Source organism: Calypte anna, chromosome 1 (genome assembly GCF_003957555.1).
Source record: "Calypte anna isolate BGI_N300 chromosome 1, bCalAnn1_v1.p, whole genome shotgun sequence".
NCBI lineage: Eukaryota > Metazoa > Chordata > Aves > Apodiformes > Trochilidae > Calypte > Calypte anna.
In genome coordinates, this window is record NC_044244.1 from 79,400,677 (window position 1) to 79,428,058 (window position 27,382).

Consider the following 27,382-nt stretch of genomic DNA (forward strand, 5'->3'; position numbering starts at 1 on the left):
CTGACAGAAGCCATCCAACCCCCTCTGTCCCCCTCCTGCACTCCAGCCCCTCTCCAATAGCAGGGTGCAGAGCTGCTTGTTCCCCATGCAAGGAAACATCAACAGATTCCCTCTCAGATACATTTCAAAGACCCCTCTTCATGGAGGCTTCTCAAGAACCCACGAGGGCTATCTGCTGAGTGAGGCACTCCTTTGCACATATTTTTATCTGGCTATGATTGCTTGGGAGCTAGAAACTTAGTGCCACCCACGACTCTTGCATAAAGGAACAGTAATTCCCTCCACTGTACACCCCTCCTTGCTGTGTTTCTGATTATTTTTCCAGTTTAAGACATCATTGCAAAGAAACCCCAGGGAGTGCAGAACATAGAACATTCATGCCAGAATATAGAACATAGAACATTCAATGCCAGACTCTGCTGTTCTGGGGTGTGTGGGGAAATCTTCTTCATGAACACATCAGGTGATCTAAGCAAAAAAAAACCCCAAAACTCGAGAAGGAATAGGCAGAGAAGAATTCTAGTATAAATAAATCAACAAATAAATAAGTTCCCTGCCAGCCCAAACTTTCTCCAGTGGGGGATGATTCAATTGCTTATAACTTTCCCCCAGCTGTGAAAACCTCAATGTGTTTTGAATACCTAAAACCGTGTTTCTCATGGCCTGAGTGAAGATGGTTTTCAAGATATGCTTAGAGGGGTTTCTGGGTCATTCAAGGAATCTTCCTGGAAAAGTCACAGTGACACCACTCCCCACACACACACATGGTGCCAACACTTGTGCTTTTAATCCAGTGCATCCTTACTTTGGTCCTCATTTGACACCTCCTTCTCTGTGGGCTGCATTCCACCTGGCTCTCTTCCTGTTTTATTGAGGGAAAGGGGAAACCCTTCCACGTGTCACTGTCTCCTCTCTCTTCACAGCACCACACATGCCTTTCAAAGTTCAACAAGAAAACCTTGTCATATTTGTTATTTCAGTTGTCATCTGTGTGCTCGAGATATGCTTCCCAATGATGTCTCTCCACAATCCTCGATGTTTTCATGGGAGGTGGGTGCAGGCTGAGAATTCCTTTTCTCTGAGAACTTCTCACCCACCTACACCTCAGAGAGGTATCTTCCTCTCTGGAGGCCTAGGAAGCAAGTCTGTATGTGTGATCTGAGGATACTGAAGGACGTGATGGTGCTGCAGCAGGATTCCAGGCTAGAAACACCACTTTTAAGTCCACCCATCTTTGCCCCTGCTTTCTGGTCTCTGCAGTGAGACATGGAAGCATGGCCTTTGAGGTACAGTACCTGCCGGGTCTCCCTGAGCGGGAAAAGAACTTTATCCAGAGGGCTCTGGGCCTGGGAATCTGGGATGGCATTTTCCAAAACAACTTTAAGTGAGGGCAACTCAAGTTCTCAGCTGAGGCATAGGCACCAGATCCCTCTTGAACTCCCAAACCCTAGATGAGGTACTTCAGCACAGCTTTCTCGCCAGCACCAAAGGCTCATCTATGTAGATATCTGAGCGCTTCCTTCAGAGGGAGAGCCTCTCTCAGGCTAGCTTTGTTTCAAAGCTGCTTTGAGAGCATACCAGCCTCAGGCTGACAGGTCTGCCTTTGTGCTCTTGCAACCACTCCTGTCCTTGAACCACGGCGGATCGCAGCTGCTGTACTGAAGCTCAGGTTTGATAATATGCCAGGAGGAATCTTAAGAAGCACCCACACCGATCCTGGATTTCAGCCTCTATGCTGGCACAGCTGAGGATGGAGAGCGCATCTAATAAATTTTAATGAATGGTTAAAAACACAGAGCCCACAGGGGAAGGGAAGCGCTCTTCTCCCAGGTGGGGAACAGGAGCCAGTACACAATGTCCAAGGTGAAGAGCTGTAGGATCCCAGGGCACCACATCAGCTCTGTCCCTGCTTGTCACTTCTTTTCAGGCAGTGGGAGCTGATCAGCGTGGCTATGTCTGGGGTAGAGTTGAGGGCCAGCTGCTGTTGTTGCTGACAAACTAAAGGAATGATCATTGCCCGCTGCCTCTGCCAAAACAAACACAAGATAAAGTAAGAAGCAGATAGAGGTGTTGATACCACATCTATTACAAGAGAGGAGATGCATTCCCAACAGGGCTGCCCCCAGCTCAGTTAGACACTGGGCACGCATTGGTAACCAGGCTCTTCAACTACACCAAGCACAGCTTCGGGCTGGGATGTAGCTGAAGAGCTACTTGTTCTGTCTCAGCTGCAGAATCCTGACTGGGATATTTTATTTATGAATGAGAAAAAGTTGCAGAAGGAATTTTTTTTCACCAGTAAAATCATTATTTTAACCTCTGATTTTTATTTCTTTTGAAGAAAGAGCAGAAGGATGAGATCTGAGGATCTCTGTTCAATCTGTCTGGAAGCTCTGAAATGCAGATGAAACTCCTTCCCTATTTCCAAATATCACAAGGCAGCAGGAGTTCCATGCTAGCCTAAGCAAACTCTTCTCTCTTGTATGCCTGTGAATAGATGTTAGCAATAAAACCAGGTATTTTTTATAACACCAATCTTTAACGATACATTGCAGGGCTTTAATGAAGAAAAACATGAAGTTAAGTAAATTTCTGTCTCGTGCTCAGAAGCCAAAGTCTGTGTTTTGAGAGTGCTTCAATGCAGCTGGCAGGGATGTATGCTGTGATAGCTCTGTGGCCTCTGTTGCAATACAGACAATCTCATGGATTTCCCCTATCCTCTACATTCCCCTTCTTACTCTGCACATCCCCAGTGATTCTCAGAGACCAGGCGTATGGCAGTTTTCCACAATCTTCACAGTGTCACCTTTGTCTAGCTGAAGATGGGCTCAGAATTTCCCTTTCTGTCCTTCCTGCTCCTCCACTTTGCACAGAGAGGCTGGGGAAGTAGCTGAGGATCTCGCCCCTGATCCTCAATCCCAGAACATATCAGATTCTGCCTAATGGTTCTCAGGACAGCAAAAAAACCAGATTTTCTAGTGTTCTTCCTTTTCTTTTAGTTGTCTCTCATGAAAAGCAAAATCCTGATGTGTCTTACTGCTAGAGATTTGCAGATCTGCCCTCATTTGGCACAAAGAGTTTTCTCTCCCAGACTCACAAAAACTGCCGTGGTTCATCTGGACACAGCGTGGGGTGGTGGGAATGTGGGTGAGGAAGAGAGTGGACTCCAGCTGGGACAAAGTGACTGCTATTTATGCAGCACCTATTGAAGCCCCATCTTCTCAGTTCACATGATCAGCAGGTCCCTTTCCACTGTGCCCGTGGCAATCCAGCAAGCAGGCACACGTGCCAAATAGTCATGCACGTGGAGTTACCAGGGATTAACAGACTGCAAAATACCACACCACGCAACGTCTGCCTGGCTCACATGTGCAGGAGCTATAGGCAAAAGAGGCCTCTGGGAGGTCTGAGACTTGAACTGCTTGATCTGTTTGTCTAAGAACAGCATAGCCATAGGGGAGAAATTTTACTGGTTTTTTTTTTTTTTTTTTTTTTCTTCCCCTCAGTACTGGCTTATCTAGATCATGTCAGTCAAGGTTCTGAAGCTCAGCAGCTGTGATAGTAGGGACCTCCACAATTCACTGTAGCTATCAGCAGTGATCTCTCAAAACTTTAAGTGGAAAATCTAATAATTTTCTGGGCAGTCAAGCAATTTACCTTGCAGGTGTCTCCTGGAGTGGATGCCACCTGTGCACTTTGCAGGTCAAGGCAGCTGCTCCACATGGCAGGTGGTAGTGCAGAAGGGACTGTGATCAAAATTCTCTGCTAATACAAGTGGAAAGCTCCATCCAAAATTACAATGCTGGCCCTGACAAGACTCTGGCTTGGGAGCATCCCAAGAGGATGTCTCCAGATAATGCTACAAGTCTTCCTGCTGAATAGGTAGCAGCATTTTCATTTGTCAGACTGGTCACTTGGCTTTCTGACAACAAATGACTTACAGGGAGCCATTCCCATAAGAATCCATAGCAGGTGTGTGGCATTTCTCATGGAGAATGGCTGCTTATGCAGGGAGAGGAGGTGAGGAAAAAAGCGGTGATACATAAATGGCACATTTATGAAAACATCACACTGCATCTGCAGTGAAGCAGTCAACTCCTCCTTTGTCAAGTAGGCAAGGCAAGCCTAATCTGAGTTTTTATAAACCTGCTCTTCCTTTACAAAGTAAGTGGTACTTCCAGACCCTTTAGCTAGATTCTGAGTCCTTATGAGCTGACTTTGGGCAATTATAGCTTTAGCCTACTGCAGACCCCACATGGGTGGGTATGTAAAATGAGCTTGTTACTGCTAGTAGGTGCCACAGAAGCACAGGTTAAAAGAGAGGCTGCTGCCAAAGCATAGATGTTGAGCATTCTTTAAACCTGTTAGGATATATGTGAGATATTGATGAAAAGCTGGCAGATATGGTGCGGAGTTTGTGCCCCACAGGAGGGCTAGTTAGGCTACCCCAGTGTCCTTATGGTAGCACAAGGTGCCTGTGCTGAGGCAACTGAGTCCTGTCCCTCCCATCTACTGCTGCTGGGTAAGCAGGTACTGGGATTGCTTTGCACTCTTTGTACAGCTGTCAGCCCCTCAGAGATGATAAGATGATGTGGAAATGCTGTATGTAGTTACTAGTAATGTACACACAAGATCTGTGCAGAAGCTGAAATACTTGTGACTGCTTGTATAAAAGCTGTCAGTTTTATTTCTGCTGGTATAGCTGAGCTGAGGTGTATATTGGGGTCAGAAGTGAAAGCAGTGCTGGAGTATCTTCCAAAGTAGGGGGAAATCATTCAGCATCCTGTATCCTGCCACAGCTATGAGTCATTCCAGAAAGAGGTGGGTAATCCCAAACTGGATACCTTTATTATTTTGGGACTTTTGGGGCAGGAATCTGCCAAAAGCAGACAGTGGGATCATAGGACATAGCAGCTGGCAGAGGTCATAGCTCCTCAGAAGCCAGTTCTTTATCAATCTTTACTTCTAATAACAAATCACTGATCTCTTACTCGTTCCTGCCTCACCTGTGGTGGTTGCCATAATTCCTCATCCTTCTGCTGTGCACCACTGTTTCTCCTTAGCAGCAGGAGTGTGATCTCTTTCCACACACTGTAGGACAACTCCCACATTAAAGAAAGTTTGGAGCTGGGAGAAACTGGGGAGCAAAGGATTTGGCTTATCTTTATTACTGAATGAGACCACAGGATTCTTCTGCCACTTTTATCTCTGTATAGAGGCAAAGGTTCCCTGTGGACTGCAAGGAAGCTCGAATGAGTAAAATGTAGACCACATGTGGATAAAGATGAGGGTCTACTTCTTGTGCAGAAGGTGGGATAGTAATGGAGTTACTGGGACAACCCATACATGCATTCTTTGAGGAAATAGTAGCGTGAGTATGGAAACAGATACAGGTTATTTCTCTTGCCAAAACCAATAAAGACAAAGGTACTCACACCCTGGAGCTGTCTCTCTGCTTACACCTCTACTCTGGGGTCAGTAAATCCACGCTTGCCTTCGTTAACCAGAGTGGGCCTCTCAGTTCTTGTGTGCCAGACCAACACCTAGAGGGAATCACAAAGAATTCAGGGGCTCTGGATGCCACAGAAATGCTGAGAGCAGCACATCTAGCCAGTGGGATACTCAACAACTTGGGGCTTGTGACTGCTTGAAGCATGTGATTCAAAGGGATTGAGCCTGAGAGAGGCTTTACAGCAACATGGAACAGTGACAGAGAGGAGGGATCGTTCTGGAATGAACGCCCAGACTCAGCTCTCTGCCAGTCCTCCTAGGTTTTGGAGAAGCAATCTGGGCATGAATTGTACGTCTGAGGCTCTTTATTAACACAGAGTGCACAGCACTAAGTGTTCCTCGGTGTTCTGTATCTGTGAAGCATTTGGCAGGCTTTGCCCATCTGTCCCAGCACCATTTGACACTGACATGTGCCAGCACAGGGCAGGCACATTGGAAGGTGTAGAAGCACGGTGGGAGGCTGCAAAAGCAGCCAAGACTCATCAAGGAGAATGCATCTTCAAGGTCTCTTGTCCTACTCACCTTTGTGCAGTTGGCTGCTTTGGGCTCCAGCCCATCCATTGTCACAAGATCCTTCAGCAGACTGGTTTCCTGGTAGCCTCCTTTAACCCCCTCCAGCTTGAAACTGGCATGAGGCTTCTCTAGAATAAGCTTGATGCTGATAGCAAATCCAGCCATATCAATAGCAAAGGGTCGGTTTGGGTCAAAGACGGTTTTCCAGCCCACCACCTTCCCTGCTGGACTCACTTTTGGAGACTCATATCGTAGCCCCCCAACAAAAGCCACTGGCCAGACTGACACCCTCCTTGTGTACCGCATCTGTGTGCCAGAAAGAAAAAGTGCTGTGAGAATTCAAGCCTCTGATGTCTGTTCCCCTCCATCCTCTGCTTTTGTTGGCACCTGTCCTCCCACATTGACTGCCCAATCAGGGCATTGACTACCCATCAGCTACAATCAGGTAGCTCCAGGTGGCACAGACTCATTCACCTGTGCTAACAAAGCCAAAAGGCTGTTTTAGTATGTTTCTGCCTGAACATCAAACTCGCTGCTTTTCCTTACTCACATTCAGTCCCTCAGAAGAAGGAAAAGCTTTGGTTTTCTGATCTCATCTGAGTGTTTATATTTTTTCTAATGTTATATAATTTTTGTAAATGCCAAATGCAATTTCTACCGGTCCTCTAGCTCTTTATTATAAACTCTGCTCACTCCAACTTCACCCTCATGCAAGATGCATCTTTGCCCTCATTTATCACAAATTTCCCCTCCCCCCCCCTTGTTCTTTCTCTTGTTCTTCCATCCATGGCAACTGCCTGAAAGAGTGGGTTTTATTGAAATTGTCAGGAAGTGCCAGGAAATAAATAAGAAAGGTCTAGAAAGGGCTATCTTAACAGAGATCTAAAAAATTCTGGAAACTGGAAATGTGTTTGGATGCATATTTCAAGTGTGTAGGACAGTTTGGCTTAAATTGGTGACAAGAGAGTTTACCGAATGTTTGCAAGTTTACAATAGCCTTGGCATCTCACAGAAGCCAGGCTTCCAGTGGCTTCTATGACCCCAGAGGCACAGCCCTGTTGTGGTGGCTGGAGCTCAGAATACAGAAGAGCAGCCGAGAAGAAAAGGTGGATTAGAAAGTCAGTCAACTTTTCTCACATCCCCCACCCATCACATCCCTAGAACTTTATGCTTTATGATTTATGCTCTTCTGGAAGTTTGTCTTTGGTGCTTATTTAAATCAGGTCAGCTCTCCTTGAGGGGAGGTATAAATTCTGGTCTCTGGTCCCTGGCAAAAGGTGCTGTAGCTGGTGCAACATATTGTGAATGGCTATCTGCAGCCTACACCATGATGAATCTGCTCTCCAGATTTCAGCCCTTTAGAGAACAGCTACTGGGCTTGCACAACTATAGGCTTGTATCTGCCAACTCCCACTGCGTGCTGGGTGGGCAAGGAGGGCTCCAGGTAGTGTGCCAGAACCCTTTCCTCCCAGCTGATGGTAAAAGTCCACATGGTAGCCCTATCTTAGAGGTCTTCACAAGTGCACCTGGCCTTATGAGTCTTGACAGCTCTATTCTGCATTTCTGACCCATGCAATTTTACTGCTCTTACCTCTTCAAAGAGTTCCAAGCTGTAGGTGTTATCATCATCAGCAAAATACACTACTCCTTCTGGTGGTGAGGTGTTGCTGAAGCTGTCTCTCAGCCAGTGCAGCCCTAGATTCCTCTGTAGTGTCCCCCGTGGAGTGTGGGATGGGATCCAGGACAGACCCAGCTTCAGACTCTTGGGTGTCTCCACGTTGAGGTGGGTGAAGTTGAGCCCTGCCTTCTCCAGCAGGTTGGACACCAGGTTGGTCCTCCGGGGCGAGTCCTCCACCACCACCCAGTGCAGGTTCTGTACGTGTAGGAAGGTGTTGGCCAGGCGGGTCAGCTCTGCTTTTTGCACTGGCCGGGTGTAGGTAGGGGTGATAACAAAGATGGTTGGCAGGGTGTCTGACCACGGGGGAGGCCTGGAGTACACATAATTCTGGATGACTTTAGGTGTTGCCCCTGTGCTTTGCTGCTGCTGAATGCATGATGGGAGGCCTTCTTCTCTCAGTGCAGATGTACCATTGAGGAGAGCTTTAGAGGTCTCATTCTCATCTGTCTCTTCTGGGACAAAAGGCATGAAAGAAGAAGAAAAATGTTAGAGAACTAAACACTGCTGGGCTGCCTCCTCTCCAAGGAGTACTGGGGACATATCTGTCTGGAGTCAGTGGCTCCCCAAAGCCAGCCTAAGGTGCATGCTGAACGTGCTTTTAAGATCAGTTTGTGTGCCTGCTGCAGGAAAACCCTGAGGGGACCTTCAGGCAAGTTTGCCTTTGTTTAGCCCGTCTCATAAGAGAGCATCTCCTATGGAGGGTTTGCACCTGCAATCATCACAACCATCAGCACACTGACAGCAGAACTCTTGCACTTACTTCTCAGCAGGCTGAGGTAGCGGGTAGTTGGGTACTGGTGCCACAAGGTTAGGAGAAGAGCCCATGGCAAGGCAATCAGGAGCGTGGTAAGAAGGTTACGTCTCCTCAGCATGCTGCAGGGAGCTTCCAATGCCCAGGCATCTCTCTACCTTTCCGAGCAGAAAAAAAAAAAAGGGTTAAGGCCTCCAAAATATCAGTCACCACAAACATCAGGACCATAAGTCTAGAGGCCAAACTAACACACTGAATTTGGCTTGGGTCCTGATCCAGCAAAGCATTTGTCTAAGTTTACAAGAAACCCCATTAAGGCTGCAGGTCTGAACCCAGCTTCTGCTATGGTTCCACCTTTGGGTACAAGATCTCCTGATAGTGTTACTACACACCAGCAACAAAAGCAGTGCTCCAGGAAAAAGGATCCACTTCTGCTGCTGCAGAATAGAAGCAGCCCATGGAAACACTGAAGAATACACAGCAAAATTATCCGTTACCATCTGAGGACTTTCTGCTGTCACTCCAAGCAGGCTGTCTTGTTGCTTAATAGCTGGATTTTATTCCCTTCTTTCCCTCCTAGTAACATCTGTAGTCTGTTTTTTCTCCCTCAGAAAAGCATTACCTTTCTGAATGCCAAATTATTCACCCAGTGGACTTCCTCACTACCACAGCGATGCTCATTAGGAGGCTACAGGGAGCATAAAACTTTCATTAGCCTCCTGCAGAGAGATTTCTGTTAGGAAACTACAGCCAGACACCCTGGGAATGAGAGAGCTGCTGAACAGCAGAGCCCCACCGGGCCCTCATGCTCTCCTAGGCTACAGGCAGTCTGAGGGAAGAAAGAGATGGCATCACACTGATACAGAGGACAGAAAGCAGGTTCAGATTGGTTTGGACAGAATTCAGTCTAAATTCCTGCTCTGCCAGTTTTCCTAGGTATACTAAAGGCCATTCCTCTAAAACCAAGGTATTCAAAGGGATGTAGGCACACTGAGTGCAAAGGAAATCCCTTTCCCGGGATCTGGACCCTTACGTATACAAAAGGCAAAAGGGATTGCCCTGCTTCAGCCTTGTAGAATCATGTGAGAAGAAACATGATGACTGGTCTGAAAGGGCCATGCTTTGTAGTGACAGCAGACACACGGTACTTCTGGAATATACCAGATATTACTCTAAATTCACCCTCTGAAACCTTCTGAGGGTCTATATTTAATTTTTTCCCTGATGTTTTACCTCGGTGTCCTGAAAAAACAAGAATTATGCAATCACAGGCTCATCAGAGCCCTGGTGCCAATATCAAACCCGTTTCAGCCAAATCTGACAGAAGAGCAGTGTGTTTCAGCAAGTCTTCTGGCAGGCTAGTAGATCTTCACAAGCCATATTAAGGGAACTGCTGCAATGAGAGCTCATTCCTTGTTTGACATCACTGGTACCATGCTGAAGCAACCCCTTTAGGGAACTCCAGCAGTCCCCACACCAACTGTTTGTGGTGATAATCTCCAATGCTTCTAACCACCCCACTCAGGAAATGCTATGGTGGCCATTCCTCTACTTGCAAGCTATGGAAACCTGATAAAGGAGTGGACCAAGGAGCCTGTGTGGTCAGGGGCACATGGGAGTGTTTTGGTGACACCAGCAGGACCCTTGTGCAGCAAACATGATGTCTCTGCACTACTTCATTGCTTCCTGATGGCTGGGTCCAGGGCAGGTACAAAGAGTTTCCTTCAAGCTTTAGCTCTGATGGTGAAGGTATTTGGTAAGGTACGGATCTAAGTTGGACACAGGGCAGGATGATGTTGCCTACACCAAGGACCTCTTTCCCTCTAGGAAAGATTTCCCTTGCCAGGACAGCAGCACAGAGCAAAAGTTCCCATCACTCAGGTGTGTGAGAACAGCCAGAGCCACCAAAGAAATCCAAGGAAGGTTCTGCACTGCCTCCTAATAGCAGCAGACACCTAGGTTCACCCAGAACCTTGCTCAGGGTCATCACATCTCCTTGCTTGCTCTGGGAGGCTTCCAGTTACAAACATCCCTGTGCTAGAGTCAGGCAGACAGTATTTTTTGTCTTAAATAAAACCCCATAATTATACCAGGACAGTTTCCATGCAGTGGGCCTGCCACTGCTGAAAACTCAGGTAGCTTCTGGAGGGAAGGAGAGGAGGAGGTGGTGGTGGCAGCTGTGTTACCAAGAAAGCACAGAGGAGAGTGGATCAGTGTTGAAAGCAGTTTAACAAATTCCCTCTCTAGTTCTTTCTCCTTCTCCTCCTCCTGCTCCTCAAACACGTGGAGACACACAGAGTGTGTGCCATTCCCCTGGTGCTCCTTGCTCATTTATTTCTACATGCACTTTCTTTCTATTTCTTTTCCAAAGCATGCGATTCTAGAGAAGTTAAATGCTACATAAAGGACCAGGTCAAACCTCACTTTAGCCCCATTTTCAGAAAATCTGTCTTGAAACACTTCTTTTCTCTTTAAAACCTTACCTTCTCTCCCCCACTGCCACTCCCTGCATTCATCATGCTTGTTCTTTTCTCTGGTCCTTTTCTTCTTTCACTCGCCTTTTCTCATTCCTTAAGAGTCTCTCCTCCTCTTCTTTGAGGATTAGAGGAATCCCTTTGCCTACTAATAATTTTAGTCTTTGTCTTCTCTCCTTTTTTATATAGAGGAACTTTACATTTTTGTAACGTCCACCCTGCATGAAATATTTCACACAAAGCAATCCATTAAAGCATCTGCCCATCCTTTTGAAAACACAGCATCAAAACCCAGTCACATGTCAACGTCTCTGGGTAACCTGCTGATGGCCCCAGTGAGGTTTGCAGAGGTTTACTGCACATATTTTTATCTACTTTTTATAATTAAAAACAAAGTCCCCTAAGTGGCTCAGATTAATTGCATGCTTGGCTGCCAGGCATTACTGTGTGTATTCTTGGCACAACCAGCTACCTTCCTTCTTCTGCCTTTAAACCCATTCAGAGCAGATCCTCTTAAATGAGATTCAAGATCAGAAGAAAATTTTGTGATCATCTAAACCCACCTCCAGCAATCATCCCGTAATTCCTGGGTTTAAGCTGTAGAGGGCAGGGACTGTCTCTTAATGTGCTTGTGCAGTCCTGCACTGATCCCAAATGAACCTTTGGAAGCGATTGCAATACAAATATTATTGATCATATTCTCTTGCTGGCTCTTCTCCTCCCTTGCTATTTCCCTTGTCCTGCCTGTTCCCCTTTATCTTCCCTTTTGTTTATTTTTCCTAGTGTCTCCTGCAGCCCTTATTTGTGTTACACACCCTTAAAAACATTAGCTGGATGTTTGATGGATGCCTTCAATATGCTGCCTGTGGCCTTCTTGAGCTGTTTTCCAATTACACATCCCTCTTCTTAATTTCATCCATCAATCTTCTGTTCTCCATTAAAAAATAAACACACGGAGCACAAAGCTGAGTATGATAGGGACAAAGTCTTTCTTGTACTACTCTCACTTCACACTGCTTTGCCTGGCTTCTCAATTCCTGGGAAACAACAGCATCCTGTCTCCATTTAAGATCATGCAGTGGTGCAGGAGGCATGCATCTGAAGGGATTTGGGAGAAGAGAATGAGAGAAGCACATGGGAGGAAGAGCCCAGCCTCAGCCCAGGTGCCCCAGATTGATGCTGAAGAGAAGCAAGATCTGGCTGAGGTTCAGAGCATCACATGTGACTAATCCCTTCATCTGCTGTTGACTAATCACCAACACAAGGAACAATTTGCTACAGGCAGGGCAGCTGAGATGTTGGGAGAGGGATAAGGATTCCCCAGCTGGAGAAAAACCCAAGCATCCTCACTGTTTGGACACAACTTTTAACAGGCCACATAGAGTCACTTTCTCTATGAGCTGCAGAGTAGTTTGAAAGGACACATCAGGCAAATGGTAGAGAAAGCTGAAAGCTAGGGAAGGGGCCAGCTCACTGGCAATTGCAAGGCTGAAGTGTGAGTTCAGGTGCCTGCAATTTTCCTATAGCCCTGTTGAAAAGCTGTTCAATTAATATCCTCTTTGATGACTCAAGAGTGGTCGTAGTTCTGTTCTGAGGTTTCAGTTCTGCATTCCACCAGCTTGATTCAACGTGAGAATCACACCTTTCAAAAAGTTTGCTTGGCAAGAAAGATGATTTTGCAGCCTGTGGTCCAGGGCAGCCAGCCTATCTGAGCCAGACTTACAGGACTCTGAATGTTGGACCAACATCAGCTCCAGGACAGAATGTCTGCAGTTTGAGATCCAGACTCTGAAGATCATTATCTTCCCAGAGGGACAAATTTCAGAGTTCAAATTGTCGCTAGGGAACATCCTGCCATCCAGTGTAAAGACTTTTCCAGGCAGCCACCCAAAGCAAACTAGTTTCAGCTAATGGAGCCAAAAACTTCAAGGAACACCCCCTAACCTTGGTTTGTACCAAGTTTGCAGGCCTCCTGTTCTGTGTGTACCCTGGGAGGAAAGAGGTGTGGAGAAGGAAAGGAAATAGGGGTGTGAGGAGCAGAGCTGCTGGCAGGTGCAGATGACTGTTAATTTCACTGTCAGCAGGGTTTTTGGTTTGTTTTGCCTGTGTTTTGCTGCCTCTCTCCATCAGCTCCTAGCCACCTTGAGGAAGTCCATGCAGATTTAATGAGTTCCCTAACTCCCAGTGTGGGAGATGTGATGCTGAAGGCAGAGCAGGGAGCTTTCAATTATTGATGAGAGCGACCTCTCTTTAAACAAGGAATGCATAATTCATGGCAGCAGGGTATTTGTGGTGATCAGCAATGGTCTGTCTCTGCTTTGCTGAAATCCACAGGAAGCTGCTGTCCCTTCTCCCCCATTCCCTTGGGCCCATCACAGCCTTCAGCCAGAACTTCAATACCATTTTAAATTGAGACAAGCCAAGATGCTGCAGTACTTCCCCTTACAGAGGAATCTCCTGCCTGTTCAAGATGTGCACCATGAAGTGGGAGGATGGATTCAAGGCAGAAGTGGGTGGAATGGGTTAAGGCTCTGGGATAAGCAGGGGTAATTACTGTGCTAACACAGCCACAACAGGACGTTTCTCAGCAGTGAGACTCATCTGACCCCAGCACAGGTCTGCAGAAATGGTTTTGATGTAGGACAGAAAGGACAGGCTAGATTTAAAGGATAGTGCCTGAGGGTTCACGTCCAGTTGTATTTCTTGTGGGGGTGGGAAAGAGAAAGGGAAAATAGAGATCTGGTTTTCTGCTCCATAAGCAGCAATTTCTCCTGTTAACTAGGCTGGAAAAAGGTGCAAAGGTGAAAAAGCAAAGATGTGAAAAACCAAAAAGGTGAAAAGCAAAGGGGGGAAAAAAAGAAGGAAGAGTATTTTTCGCTAGGAAGGTAAATGTTAATGATGGAACAGGGAAGGGAAAGGCCCTTTCCTAAACCCAGCACTGAAGTCTTGACATCCTGGTAATATTGCCAATGCAGGCCACTGGAGTTCTGTTCAATGGTGGAAGGGTGCTCTTCTGCTGGGGGTTTTAATTGTCCCATTGCTGCAGACGTCATTAATAGCTCCAGACAAGCCATTCCTGCCATCTGAATGAGGTGAGCATTTTCCTACCATCGTGGGGACGGGGGTTGTGGCAAATCTAGGTGAGCTTCCTGGGAAGAAACAAAACCCCAAAGAACCAAAACTCATAAAACAATATGGGGGAGGGTGGTCAGGTCCTTCCCTAGGGCAGGAAGAGCAGAGCTACCAGCAGCAGTGGGGCTTAAAGGCTCAGCCCCATCTATGCTGTAACTTGGTGCACAGATTCCTGCAGGGAAAATTTCCCTGGGAAGTGAGTCACTCACAGTGAAACAGCCGCCCTTCCCAAGCCCTTGTGTTTTTTTCTTGGATGTAAAGAAAAGCTTCATCCTCTCCCTTTCAGCTCCAACCATAGCTTCTCCATATGGAACTACAGTTAGCTCAGAAACCAGGCTTCTCCTTGGGAAACATGCTGTGCACCCCCACACCCCTCCACTGCCTGCATGAACCCAAGTCAAGCATCTTCTTCCAACCTTGGTCTGTAAAAAGCTCAGCACAGTGCCTTTCCTGAGAGCATCCTTATCCCAGGCATGTGGCTTGCCTCTGAGCAGCAGAGTGGGGGATGGTGATGCTTTATACAAGGCTTTGTTCCTAAGTTAAAAAAAAAAGGCAAAAAACCCCCAAGAGGAAAAAAAAAAAAGGAAACACTGACGAAGCTAATTAAATCTGCTGGCAAGGTCCTGTGGGAGCCAATACTTTTGAGACAGCACACAGCTCAGCCTGCTATCCCCAGGTAGATCAAGGGTATCCAGGCACTATCTGGCCTATCAGCAGGAGCACAGATAACCTAGTTCAGATATAGAGTAGACCTTGAACTTGGCTGCAAAGCCAGCTATGCAGGAAGCCTTCTGAAGCCTGCAAAAGGAGGTCTAAACCAGACTATTTTTAATCAAACCAGACCCAAATGTTCTTCATGATTGACCCTTCCCACCTGTCATGGCCTTCCTGTCCCCCAGAGCTTTGGGAGGGTGAGTTGGTACTCAGAGAGACACAGCCCTCTACCTTGTCCCATTTTCTCTGTACCTGTGCTGCAGATCCTTAATCCACGGGTGCCAGAAATACCCAGAGAAAGGTTGGCAGTCCAGGCCCCAACAGAAGCAGGGGGTGCCAGATGTCTCCTGAGAAAGCCAGCTCTCCCTGGGGACTTCTCTGCTTGGAGGTATCCTCTCTTGAAAGGGAAGTCAGGGGCTTATTCAAATGTCAACTTCCCTCCCCTGCTGCTGAGCTCTGGCAGAACTGAGGTCCTTTTTAGGCACTGATGACTATTAGAGAATAATCATTCCAAACGTATCAGCATGAATCAGCCCAATATCTGCATTATCAAAAAATTTAAAGCTTTCTTTTTGCCCAAGAAGGCAATATAATTCTAAGGAAGCAAAACCAATACTGGATTGCTGAAAAGTATCTGTACATTTCATCCAGAGTTTTCCCTACTGAGTTAACAGCTGATGTCTGTTCAGCAGGAGTGGGAGCTGTCATTTCACAGGTTTCTTACAAAAGCAGAAAGGAAAAACCCATAGTATTTTCTTCCAGAACATTTTCAAAGACAGAAAGGAATTACTTTTTTTCAGAGAAAAAGGCATTAGGCATTATTTGATGGATAATTACACTTCACAGGTGCTCATTTGGGGAAAAAGAAATATCATGTTGATCACAAGCTCCTTGCAAAAGATATGGAGCCCAAAGGTCACTGCTGGTCCTCTGGCAGCAGCCAGGATGCAGAGACAGGCTTTGATCTTAGCTATGTGTCAATATGACATCAAATGCAGACCTCCAGAGGACCACGCTATCACTAATGAAACTCTTGATTGATTTGGACATCTTGTTTTCCTCCTGCTTTCAAAGGCAATGTTGATATGCTTTTGCTTGCTGGACTCCCCGGTTACTCCTTGGGAGGGCAAAAGAAACCAAAGCTGCCCTGGATGAAATCACACTGCAAATGAGTGGAACAGCAATTATGCTGTTCATAGAACAGATGTAGTTAAAGATATCTGCTGTCTTCTCCAGACCTGTGGAAATACTGCCTTTTTAATGATTACACGTGTGCTGGCAGCCTGAAGAATCAGAGTCTAGGTCGTTTATTGCATGGAAACAACTGTGGGTAGAGGATGTGTGCGGTGTATGGACAACAATCCCCCGGAGTTTTTATTTGGTAATGCTGCCTGAATTATGTGATCAATAAAAACCTCATGCAAACAGCAAATTTGGGCAGAATTTTTCATGGATGGTTGCTCCATGGACTAACACAGAATAGAGGCCAGCCAGCACTGATGAGTTGCCAGCACATCATGGAGGCATTGGTTCAGTCAGGAGTGGAAAGTGGAGAAACACTACTTGTGTTTCCTTGATGGACATTTTTGCTGTTGCAGCTCTCTAATCTCCATGAAACACTCACTCTGTAACTAGCTGATGGTCCTAAATGCTAATTCTGATCTTTTCCTCCGAATAAATCATCAGTGCTCATTAGATATGCCACTTGCTGTGCGGCATCCAAGTGTCATGCAGACACTTTTAAAAACAAATGTAGAATGGAAAAATAAAGTGGTACCTAGGGAATTGTCTTTTGCAATAGATATACTTTATGGTCCACTGCCCAATTTGTACCTTAAATGCCACAGCTGATCTATATAGCTTGGATTCGATTAAAAGAAACGTCAGAATGAAAATTAGAGAGTTAGTAGAATACAGTGTTTATTCTCCTGCCCTCTGCATATGAAATGAAAAGGGAGGAAAGGAGCAAAGGAAAGAAGAGGCAGGAAGGTGGCTGGCCTCCTGCTGAGGCTGTTCAGCTCTTCTCCCCTGCCCTAACAGGGAAGCTGGTAGCTGCAAACCACAGGCAGGCCACATCCAAATTAGGTGCCCAGGGCACCTAAGATGAAGAGACCCATATACAATTCCCACCTTCTAGGAATGCCAGGGGAGCAGTCAGTGCAATAGTTGAAATATCTAACTTAGGCACTGGCAGCAGCTTCCAGAAAAGATACGCAGTGGATACCTTTGGGCGAACAGAGGGAGCTGAGAAGTAGCAAAAGCCAAATGCCCCTTTCTGACAGCAACCCAGCCCTACCAAAAAAAGAAAAGTTGTAGGTTTTGGTGTCTGGTTTTCCATGTCTTGCACTGTTAAAATGGAAAAGGCTTGTTTATTGGGAAGGCAAGGAAGGCTGTGAAGGAACCGAGGGCAGATAAGCTCACAGCATACAAAACAAACTCTGCTTTCTCTCTTACAATGCATGGGGCTTGCTATAGGGCTTCTGTGTATAGGGATTGCTCTTTGATGTGTTCCTTAATTGCCCATGAAAGTAAGCTGGGCTGAAAATGGTCTTTGCATCTCATGTCTACAAACCTTCTCTTGGGAGGGAGGTTGGCTTATTCTGTATTGTACTTGTGGGCTTATCTGTGAATTTGTGTGCTTTGGGCTGCTTAAGAAATGGATGCAGTAAGAGGTTGATGCTACCCTCCAAACTGGTAAGTTGTCTGCTCTTAAGTTTGGAGTGTGACCTTTGCACAAATATCAGCAAGAAAATACAGGGAAATACCTCTCCCCAGATCTTGCATTTCTGCTCTCAGGGCTCCTGGGGAGTGCTGTCTTTCCTACCTCCCTTCCACATGCATGGGCTGCCAGTTGGCCTTGGGCAGAATAACTGAGTAACATTTACTTCTGGTTGGAGGGGAAAGAGGAACTTGGCTTTTTTTTAAACTGTTCTCTGCACTATGATAGCCCATGGAGCTCACATCAAAGGCAGATCAGGCTGCCTGAAACATCAGGGCAGACAGACAGCAGCCTCTTATCGTCTCATTGAAACAAGAAAGGGGCTGCTGATGTACATCTTAGAGTTGGATCTGAATCTCTCCTGATTCTGGGGGTGAATCTCTCTTTGTATTTGGGGAAGGAAATCACCCTCTAGTTAGCTAAAAGTTTTGAATACATGTGTGGAGACTTCCCCCACAGACAGCAATGCTGGTAACAGGGGCAGCTGCAGAACTAGAAACTGGATCTCTAGAAACTCATGAATGCCTTAAACAGGACCTGATTTGTCCTTGCTGGACAAAGATCCCCACTCCTGGAGTGCACTTCTGGTTGCTTTTCACAATCTTTGTCCTTAATGAGATTTTGTACATCATGTCACTGGTGAACAGTTTTTTCTCTTTTCTCCTTTATCAACTTAAATCTCTCCCAGCAGAGGGATGCTGGGTGTTAACCCAAATTGGGATAACCCAAGGATAATGTTACTAAGGCCAATCCTATCTCCTTTCCTTCCCAAACTCCGCGGGTGTGCACACACTCTGCATCTCAGGCTGGTGCCCGGCATGCTGGTCTTCTGTCAACCATCATCTTGTGTGTACTCAGCATGACAGTCACCTTGGTGTTTCTGAGCTACAGCAAGATAAGGCCAAAAGCAGGCCTCTGTGAGGACATTCGTGGAAGTCAGCAAGTGGAAGTCTACAGCTGAGACATTCCCAGCTTCCCACATGCACATATGAACTATTTCCGTCCCTTAGGAGCTCCCAGAAAATATCCCTGAAGGGCCAGCAACAGTTCCTAGGCAGGGGGAAAATTCCAAAACCTCATTAGAAGGAAGAAGGCTTCCTTGTTCTGCTGCTGTAACTAATTAATAGGCCATTTGTCTTTGCCCTGATACTCAGGTTAGGACCCATGTTGCGTGAGAAATACCTAGTAGCAGATTTTCTTGCACTGGTATGATACAGAAGGGAGTACAAAAGAGCAGAAATCATGCCTCTAGTGACTATTTCCCAAAAGTCTTCAAATGCTACAAGACGTGGTTTGACTTCAGGGAGCTACAATACAAGTGTGGCTTGGCTTGCTGGACTATGAAGCTGCTGGCAGCTTATCCACTGCTTAGTGGGAGCAGGTGTTAGCAGGGGAGCCACACAGTCCCTGCAGCACCTCTTGAGGAAGCTCCGAGGTGGGATGAAGTGTGCAGAGTTTGCCCAGCAGGCTAATATGATTGGGAGTGCATGTGGAGAGACTGGTCATGCTACATGAACAATCCTGAATTTGTTTTCAAGAGGGTAACAAGAGAAGGGAGAACCATGCACAAAGGCTCCTGGAGATAATTTTAAAATTAATTTTTAATTATCCTTTCCCAAAAAATAATTTGGGGTAAGCTGTATTCACCCATAAAATTCCTCTTAGCATAGAGGTCAGCAGTGATGACTGGATTTTACCAAAGTGTTTAGCAGTGTCTTGTGCCTTCCCTTGTAATGAAGTTGCTGATGCATATCAAGTAATAAGAAATTGGTTATGTTTTCCTTAATGCTCCAGAGTCTTGTTCTAATATGAAGGTTAGAAACATAACTTCTGCTGTAAAGAAAGCTCCTGTTATCTTTTGATAACATGCTGCCAAGCATCTTAGGTTTGAGAAAACGAAGCAGCACAAGCGTTACTAACCAGTTACTAGTGGAAAATGCATTGGGATTACTGGAGGAGCTGTGGAGAAGACTGTGGGTTGCTACAGTGCAAGAGGTGCTGGTATCCCCAGGGTGGAGAGGAGATGTGTGAACAGTGGCAGAGCAGAAGTTGGGAACTGAAGAGGACACATGAAATACCTCACTGGGCGGTGAGGGTGGAGGAGGTGTTTCCAAGGGGAAAAAAAAAAAAAAAAGGAAATGTGGGAGAAATGCAGGCCAGGTTGAGATCTGCCACTTGATAGCACTTACCAAAATGCAAATAATTTCCCCTTTCTAAACATCTTCCAGGGAATACCTCAGCTATCTGTATCTAGCGGTTAATGCCCCTCCTTTCCTACTCCTCTACAGAGATGAGGAGCTGGTACACACATCTGAGGGAGGAAATAAACTTGCTTTGGGCCTTGGAGAAGTAAAATTTGCCTGTTTGTCTCTGTCTGACCAGCCCAGCCCAAAGATGCAGCTCAGCTAGGCTTCTGTTTGACTTCAGCAGGAGCTGCCTGTGGGCTTTGAAGAGGAGCACAGGGATAATCAGAATTTGGTTTCTGTTTGCTTGCTAATTTAAGCCCCTGCTGTGAGATTTGGATGTTTCTGAGGATTCTATATTAGCTTTAATGATTAAAAAATTATTTCAATGCTTAGTGAAGAAGATGCATGATCTGTTACTGAAGGTGCTTAGCAACAGGACTCATTAAGACAGACTATTAGTACAGAAAGATACCCTTGTCCCAGGGTCCTCTTGGAATGACTATCCACTCATCTAAACAAGATAAAGGTCTTTGCTGGCCTCCTCCGAGGCCAGAGGATAAAGCACTCAACTGTGAAACAAGATTTCTTTGCTCTTTTTCTATCTTCAACTATGTATAAGTATGTGGATGTGGGCAAATCATTTCACCTGCTTCAGTACCTCAGTTCCCCACAGGTAAGATAAGCACAACAATGTGTAAGCACTCTGGGGAAATTACTTTCAAGGGCCTAAGCTCATTGGAAACTAAAAAAAAAGCACAACACAATGAACCCTTGCAGAGAGTGCAGTGTCTCAGCCTCTTGACAGCAGTTTATATTAACCATGCATCCTAAAGCCTGACATATAGTTAGCTAATTATAGGGGAGAAAAAAAAATCTGCTCCTAGCCTCTTACCACCTGATGGTAGCCAAGCAGAGATGTCAAAAACTTATCCCATGGCTCTAAAGAATTAATTTTAAGCAAAGCCTGTCAAAGTAATTCTGGTTACCCTTCAAGGAGAAAGGGGGCCCACTAGTTCTGGGGCAGGATCTAATTTTGCTCACAGGAACACCATTAAATACAGTGTCTGAGAGGAGAACAGTAATACCTGGTGGTTTATGTCCTCAGAGTCATTCATTGAACCACTTAGACAGCACCATTTTCCTTATGAGTAGAAATGGATGCAAGGAGGAGGAAGTAGGCATAAAAAGAGCCATTTTGGTCCACGGGACAAAAGCAGAGGCATTCCTGGCTTCTGGGCTTGCACAAAGGACACTGAACTTTGTATCTGAATGCACAAGCCCTGGGCTGACTGGTGTGGGGTAGGGGTAAGGGAAGTGCAGGTGAGGGGGGAAAAATGAGTGTAGGTGAGATATTAAGGTGTGACTGAAATTGGTTCTTAAGGGAAAGAGAACAGAAGAGATGAGGTTGAAGGGGATGAGGGAGCAGGAGAAAAGAGAAGGAGAAATGAACAAGGGTGAAGGAGCAGCAGACCAAGAGGGACAGCAAGCAGAAGGCACAGTCAAAGCATCTCATCTCTCTCTGAAGAGACTGCATATTTCACTTCTGCTTTTTTTTGTGTGTGATCTTGCCTTAAATTCGCAGGAATGTGGCAGTACAGCACTGGTGCTCTGATTTATTAATTCCATCCCGTCCCACCAGCCCATAAAACAAAAGCATCTGTGTTTTCTCAAGAGGAGCACATGAAGGGCCTCATTCACGTCAGAGGTGGAGAGAGAAGCTGGCAGACACAGGAAAGTCATCAGTGCCTCCTTCCTTTTCACCTTTGTGTGGATATGGGCCGGGGGAAGGGCTGCAGGATGGAAGGATCCAGGGCTTAGGGTATCAGTAGAAAGAAAGCTAACATCACACTGGTGATCCATGTGGGAGAAAGTACAGGAGAAGACCCAGTGAATGCACTAGGCTGGACCACCTCCAGTAAGGAAGCAACCCCAGTGCAGCAGAGAGAAAAAGATCCCTTGCTGCCACACAGGCTCACCCAACACCAGCCTCTGAGGTGGCACTTTGGCAATTTTGCCCCAGTGAAGGTCACTCCTATTCCTGTGGTCACAGCCAGGGCTTCAGGGAGCCAAGAAGTCTTTCTTGCAGGAAACCCAGCACTGCTGCCTGACTCATAGGTAAGGACATAATGATAAATTAAATCTGCCACTCATAGGAGAAATATCCCTTCACAGCTGTTTTTTAGCATGTGTTCAGAATTAGGAAGGCTCAGGGTGAGATGACTATTAGCTATCCTACTTTAGTGACCAGGGAACAAAGGGGAAGAGGAGCCAGCAACAAACATCTGCTCCTGCCAGGCAAGGATCAACTGTGTTGTTTCTAGCAAGAGGTACCAGAAATTTTTTGTACCAGAGGACCTTAGTAAAATCCCATCTCTGCCTCTGCTCCTAGGGAAGCATCTCCAGGAGCAAGGTTGCCTTGCAACACGACATGGGGAGAGTCGCCTCAGGGGAAGCAGAATCTGCAAACTACTGCTGCTTTCCCAGTCCGTGGCTTTTCCTCCAAGTTCTCCCACACAAGGACTGCCATGGAGCAATCCTGCTTTGCTAGCAAAATGCATCTCCCATGTGCCCTGTACTCCCACACACAAACCCACCGTGAACTTAGAGACTGAGAACACTGCTGTTCTAAAATCTTTTATCCAGAGCTGAGATTGTCTGACTGCTAACCCTGTTCAGCTCCAAGTAATCCCAGCACTTTGCTTGGCTAGACGTTGGCTGTACTGGGAATAAATGCTCTTGCTGTCATTGCCAAGGGGCAACATTCAAAGAACAGGACAGTACCATTTCCTTTTGTAATGCAGCACTATTCATAAAGCAGCTCCACACAAAGTTGCCAGGATGCTGGCAGTCTGTTAAAATCAACAGCACAGGCAGTGGAAGCAGCAGCCTAAGTACCACTGGACTAGCTCAAATCCTCCCTGAACTTAACTTAAACCTGCTCAAGCTGACACGAGACAAATCTATGAGAGCTGAGTGTCAGCATGCAGGCTGGAAAACATATCTTTTGTTTCTGCATGGAAATGAAAATAAGGCTCAGGGATCTTCACTCAAACATGTCTATCTGCTTTTGTCCATTGTCTCTTACACTGATCAATGTTGTGAGTTTCAGAGGGTATGAGAAATCCTATGCTGGACAATTGTGAGAGGTTGAAACCTGTAATTTAAATGGACTGTCCTGTCCAGTGATGAATGATCCATCAAATGTCTCCTCTTTTCCTGAATCCTACACTCAGCACCAGCAGCATCTTGTAGTGGTGAGTTCTACAACATTGTGCCAGCACAGTTACTTCTATCATCAAGTTGCTACCTTTTTTTTTTTTTTTCTGAATGCAACCCAGTTTCTCTACTAAGATGCAGAGAAGCATTCATTCTCTCTATTCTACAATGTTGATTGCTTTGCTTTTCACCCTGATGCCCTTCTTCATTTGTCTCCTTGAGCTAAGTAGCCCCATCTTAACAGATCTTTCCATGTGCATCAGGCATTAGTGGGATTACCAGTTCAGACAAGGGATGGATGGCAAGCAAAACCTAAAGGTCCCTCTACTGGAGCTGCAGATCCCAGCTCTGTGTCACAGCCCTGGGATGCTGTGCCTCCTGGGGAAACTTAGCTCACATTTTATAAATATGAGGAATTTGCAGAGTGCAACATTTTTATCTCAGGGAGAAGGATCTCAGTCAGTCCCCTACACTGCGCAGTGGAGGAAGCCAACAAGGCAGTTGATTGAGCACTTGGGAACATTGGCAGAGTAGATAAATTCAAGCTCTTACGGAAAGACCTTTGGGAGCACTAATGTCACATGAGAGCGAGCTAGAAGAGATTTCAAGCTCTTAATTATGAGCCAGCACAGCTTAAAAATGCATGAAAGGGTAGGCAACCAAGTTTTTATAAGTGTTCTGACCATGGCTCAGGGTGAAGTGTGGAGACATACCCCAGCCTGGAGGAATCAGCAGAGTCTGAGCAGTGTCCCTTTAGAAGAATGGGCTGTAAGTCAGTCATGTCTGCACCCAAGAGGAGGGTGCTGAGAGCCCCAGATCTCACCCGTGTGCTGTATTTTTCAGTGGTACTAGTGGGTTTCAAATGGCAGTCCTGTTGGGCTGAGCTGCTTCCCAGCAAGCGCTCCTCAGAGACACAGGGGCCTTGCCTGGGAGATAGAGGAGCTGGGGCTGTCTCAGCTCTGATGCTATCAGCTGCAGTGTCTCCCTTGTAAAGTGGGGGTAGTCATCCTGACAGACAGCTCTGTATGTGGGCAGGGAGAGCTCTTAATCACGTACGAGGAGTACTTTGAAATCTTGGGATGGGAAGCGGCGTGGACAAGCACAATGCTTATTAGACAGAAAAGCCAGGAGCAAAAAAGGGCAGAGTGATTCTAGACTTCTCCAGGACCCTGTAGGTGTATGGGACCTGGCTCCCAGTCTTGCTTATTGCTACCCTTTCAGGCTTCTTCTTTTATTAGAAACAATTAAATACAAGGAGGAAGGGGACAGATATCATCTTTCCTGTGTACATCCTGCAGAATAATTGCAGAGCTCTCCCAAGAGCAATTCTGCATGCTCAGTAAAGGGCATCTTCGGAGCCTATCAATTATCTCATCCCTCATAGGCATACATACGAAGGCTTGCAGCATATGTCAGGAGATCTCTTTATTGCTCCCAAATATTGGGAATGGGAAAGACAACTGCGAGTGCTGAAGAGGAGGAAGAAAAGGCATTGGAAGAAGCACCAGGAGGTAGACAGGGTGGCTCATCACAGACGGGGTGGCAACATTGCCTCCCAAGGCATTGGTGGGAAGCTGGAGGTGACTGTGCCTCTAACACCGGTGCCCCAAGGGAGAGGGGCAGAGGGGGGTGTGTAGGGCAGTGCCACTGGCAGGGAATTAATGTGGGGAAAAAGGAGAGATGAAGTGTTGCTGGCAGGTGATTACTGTGGTGAAGAGGGGAGAAAAGCCATCCAAGAGTTTGGATGGAATGAATCCACACCATATTCCTGCCAGCAAGCTGCCTGCTCGATATGACTTTGCTCTTGGAAACTAAGGACATCTCCTGGACTGCTACTAAAGCAGAGGGAAGCTCCCTGCCAGAAAACACCTCTACCAATGCTTCACAGACAAGAAAATAGGATGCTGGGTACACAGAAGACACAGCCTTGAGCTGTCCAGTACCAACTTGGACACTACACAGGGGAGACACCACTAAACTACACAACTGTTAGTCATAAAAAAGCATTCCCAAACCATGGAAATAATGTGAATTCAAGGGCTGTATGTTGTGGAAGTACATTCTCTCTTGCAGAAATTTAGCTCTGTACAGCTCCCTAGGCAACAGTCTTCCCAAATAACACTGTAACAAAGCCCAAAGGTGCCGGAGCCTTTCTCACTAAAAGCCTTGCCGTAGGATAAAGGACCTGCAGCAAAACTGCTTTACTTTCTATTCTGTGGCTACTGAATGTCTTGCAAGATTGGCTGAAGCCTTTCATTGTAAAGGTGGCTTCATGTCAGCCATTTGACTTGTTTTGGGATTGCAAGGTTGCCCAAATGATTTATCAGTTATTGTAATTGTTATTATTACTATACTGGAAATGTCAAAGAAGTCAAGAGGTTTAATTTGCTCACATCTAATTCCTGAAATACCTCATACTACATTTTAGCTGCTCAGAGCATCAACCTCTGTATATTACCTGTCCTGCAGAGCCTTAATTCAGTGCAGACTGAAGTGCCCTGAATGTGATGCTGAAGTTACTGGGAGGGAGGGAAGGAATCACAGCCAGGGGGCTCCTGGCCTCCCGCTGGGCCAGCACAGCGTGTGCTTGGTCACTGGTGCTCAAGTACAGCCTGTGTCCCAGGCATGCCTGCTAATAGATAGCTTCCAGGAAATCATGGAGCTGGCTCCAACCAAAAGCAATCTCAGCCCCCACATCCTGCTTCAAGGCATGGAGAGAAGGGAGTTGGCAGCATGTGTGGCTGCAAACAGATGTGACACAGGCTGTCACACACAGCTCTGCCAGTGTCCCCCTCCTGCCTTGTAACCCTCTGTATTACCTGAGACTGATTTCCCCATAATCTCCTACAAGGGCATCTCATTTTGGAGTAACAATGGTCTTGCTTCTGCAATGATCCCATCCTGCTATCTCTGTGCACCCATCTCCCAACTCACTACATACTCCCAGTTCCTAGCCCTGTCTGGGGCTGTTTGGCAGTCCTGGGATGCAAGCCATGAATGTCACCATCCATTTTTTTGGACCGGGTGAGATTTGAGCCCTAACAGCAGTGGGTGATCAGACTTGAATATGAAGCTGCTGTGCCCTGTGTACGTGCTCTGCAAAAGGAGGCCTTCTCTGGGTCCAGAAAAGGTGCTGAAAGCACCTGCAGAGGCTGCATCGTTTACGCTCCCCCACTCACTTACTAAGCTGTGCAGGCTTCAAGTTGCTGGATGGGTATTTATTGTTTGTCATTATTGCTCTCCTACCGTGATGCTCGGTGCTGCCCTGCTGATCCGAACACCCCTTCTCTCAATCGTGCACAGAAATTGCCCCTGGGTAGCTTTGCCTAGGGAGTTGCCGAGGAACCGGCTGCTTCTCTCTAGATCTGCATCACCTGGGGGGTTCTCCTCATGCACTGACCCGCTGAGCCTAACCCTCTCCTGCCCCCGGGCTGGATGGGCGAGTGGCAGAAACAGGAGGGCAGAAAAAAGAACCAAGTACTTTCCAACTCATCTAGGAACTAGGAACAGCCACCCGAAACTCTGGTCCGTAAAACCAGCAAATACAACCCACGGCAGACACTAGTGCGCCAGGCAGTGGGGAAGAGAGGCAAAGACCTTCCCTATCCCTCTTGCTTTTGCCCCCTCGGAGTCCACCTCTCCGGAGCTCCTCACGGGGTTGCCAGCTCGGTGTCGGTTCCCAGCAGGGCTGCGTGTCCCCCTGGACAACCCTTGTCACCCCTCTTTGCTATGGCTTCCCTGGGATCTGTCACGAAGAGGTGGAATAAAACCTCTTGGGGTACAGCAGCATGGCCGGGAACCGGGTCGGGGTGACCTGCTCGGCGATCCCCCCGGCTTTGACTCGGCGGCTGCTGCAGCCACGGGTGGACAGATACCAGGACTGGGGAATACAGCCCCCACAGCTGGAAAATTCCAGTCTGGGAGTGAGATGTTGCTCCTCTGGAAGGTTCCCGGACCGAGAGAGGGGGAGAAAGGACAGGGGCTCCCCGTGAAGAGCGGAGCCGGTTGGGGCGCTGAGCACGGGTGAAGTTTGGGGACCCGGCGGGGCAGGGTACCCCTGCCAGCGCCAAGCGCTGGGCACTCGGGGGACCGCAAGGTCATCCCTGCATCCCCGGCGCTTCCCCCATCCCCAAAAAAACCCGGTGCCCGGGGGGGGGCTGCCACTTACCTGGCGAGGTGCACCGGTCACGGCGGAGATGCCGGGGCGCCGAGCGCGGGGCGGCACCGCTCCGGGGGCTGCCGAGGGAGCATCGCCCGCTGCCGGGCGGAGGTGTGTCCTCTCCGCCGCGCTGGGACCGGGACCGCGAACCGGGACCGGCCCGTCGGCGCTGCCGGCGGATGGCGGGGGCCGCCTTCAGACGGCGCCGGCGATGCGGCTACGGGCGGCGCGGAGCCGATTTAAGGCCAACCCGTGCCGCGGGTGGGGGGAGCGCCGAGGGCCGCCCGCAGCCGGCTCCTGCGCGCCGCGCATCCCGTGGGGCCACCTTA

General features: G+C 47.2%; 1 protein-coding gene across 1 annotated transcript; it reads right to left on the bottom strand.

Moving 5' to 3' along the window:
• Positions 1-1,179: 1,179 nt before the first annotated feature.
• Positions 1,180-27,114, bottom strand: LOC103532818 (galactosylgalactosylxylosylprotein 3-beta-glucuronosyltransferase 1). The gene is made up of 6 exons (XM_030452063.1): positions 27,063-27,114; positions 8,463-8,611; positions 7,616-8,154; positions 6,034-6,330; positions 5,436-5,543; positions 1,180-2,026 (listed from the first exon to the last, which is right to left on the bottom strand). Exons 2-5 carry the CDS (start codon positions 8,572-8,574, stop codon positions 5,457-5,459), a joined length of 1,035 nt encoding a protein of 344 aa, XP_030307923.1. The 5' UTR covers positions 8,575-8,611; positions 27,063-27,114; the 3' UTR covers positions 1,180-2,026; positions 5,436-5,456.
• Between the last annotated feature and the right edge of the window lie 268 nt (positions 27,115-27,382).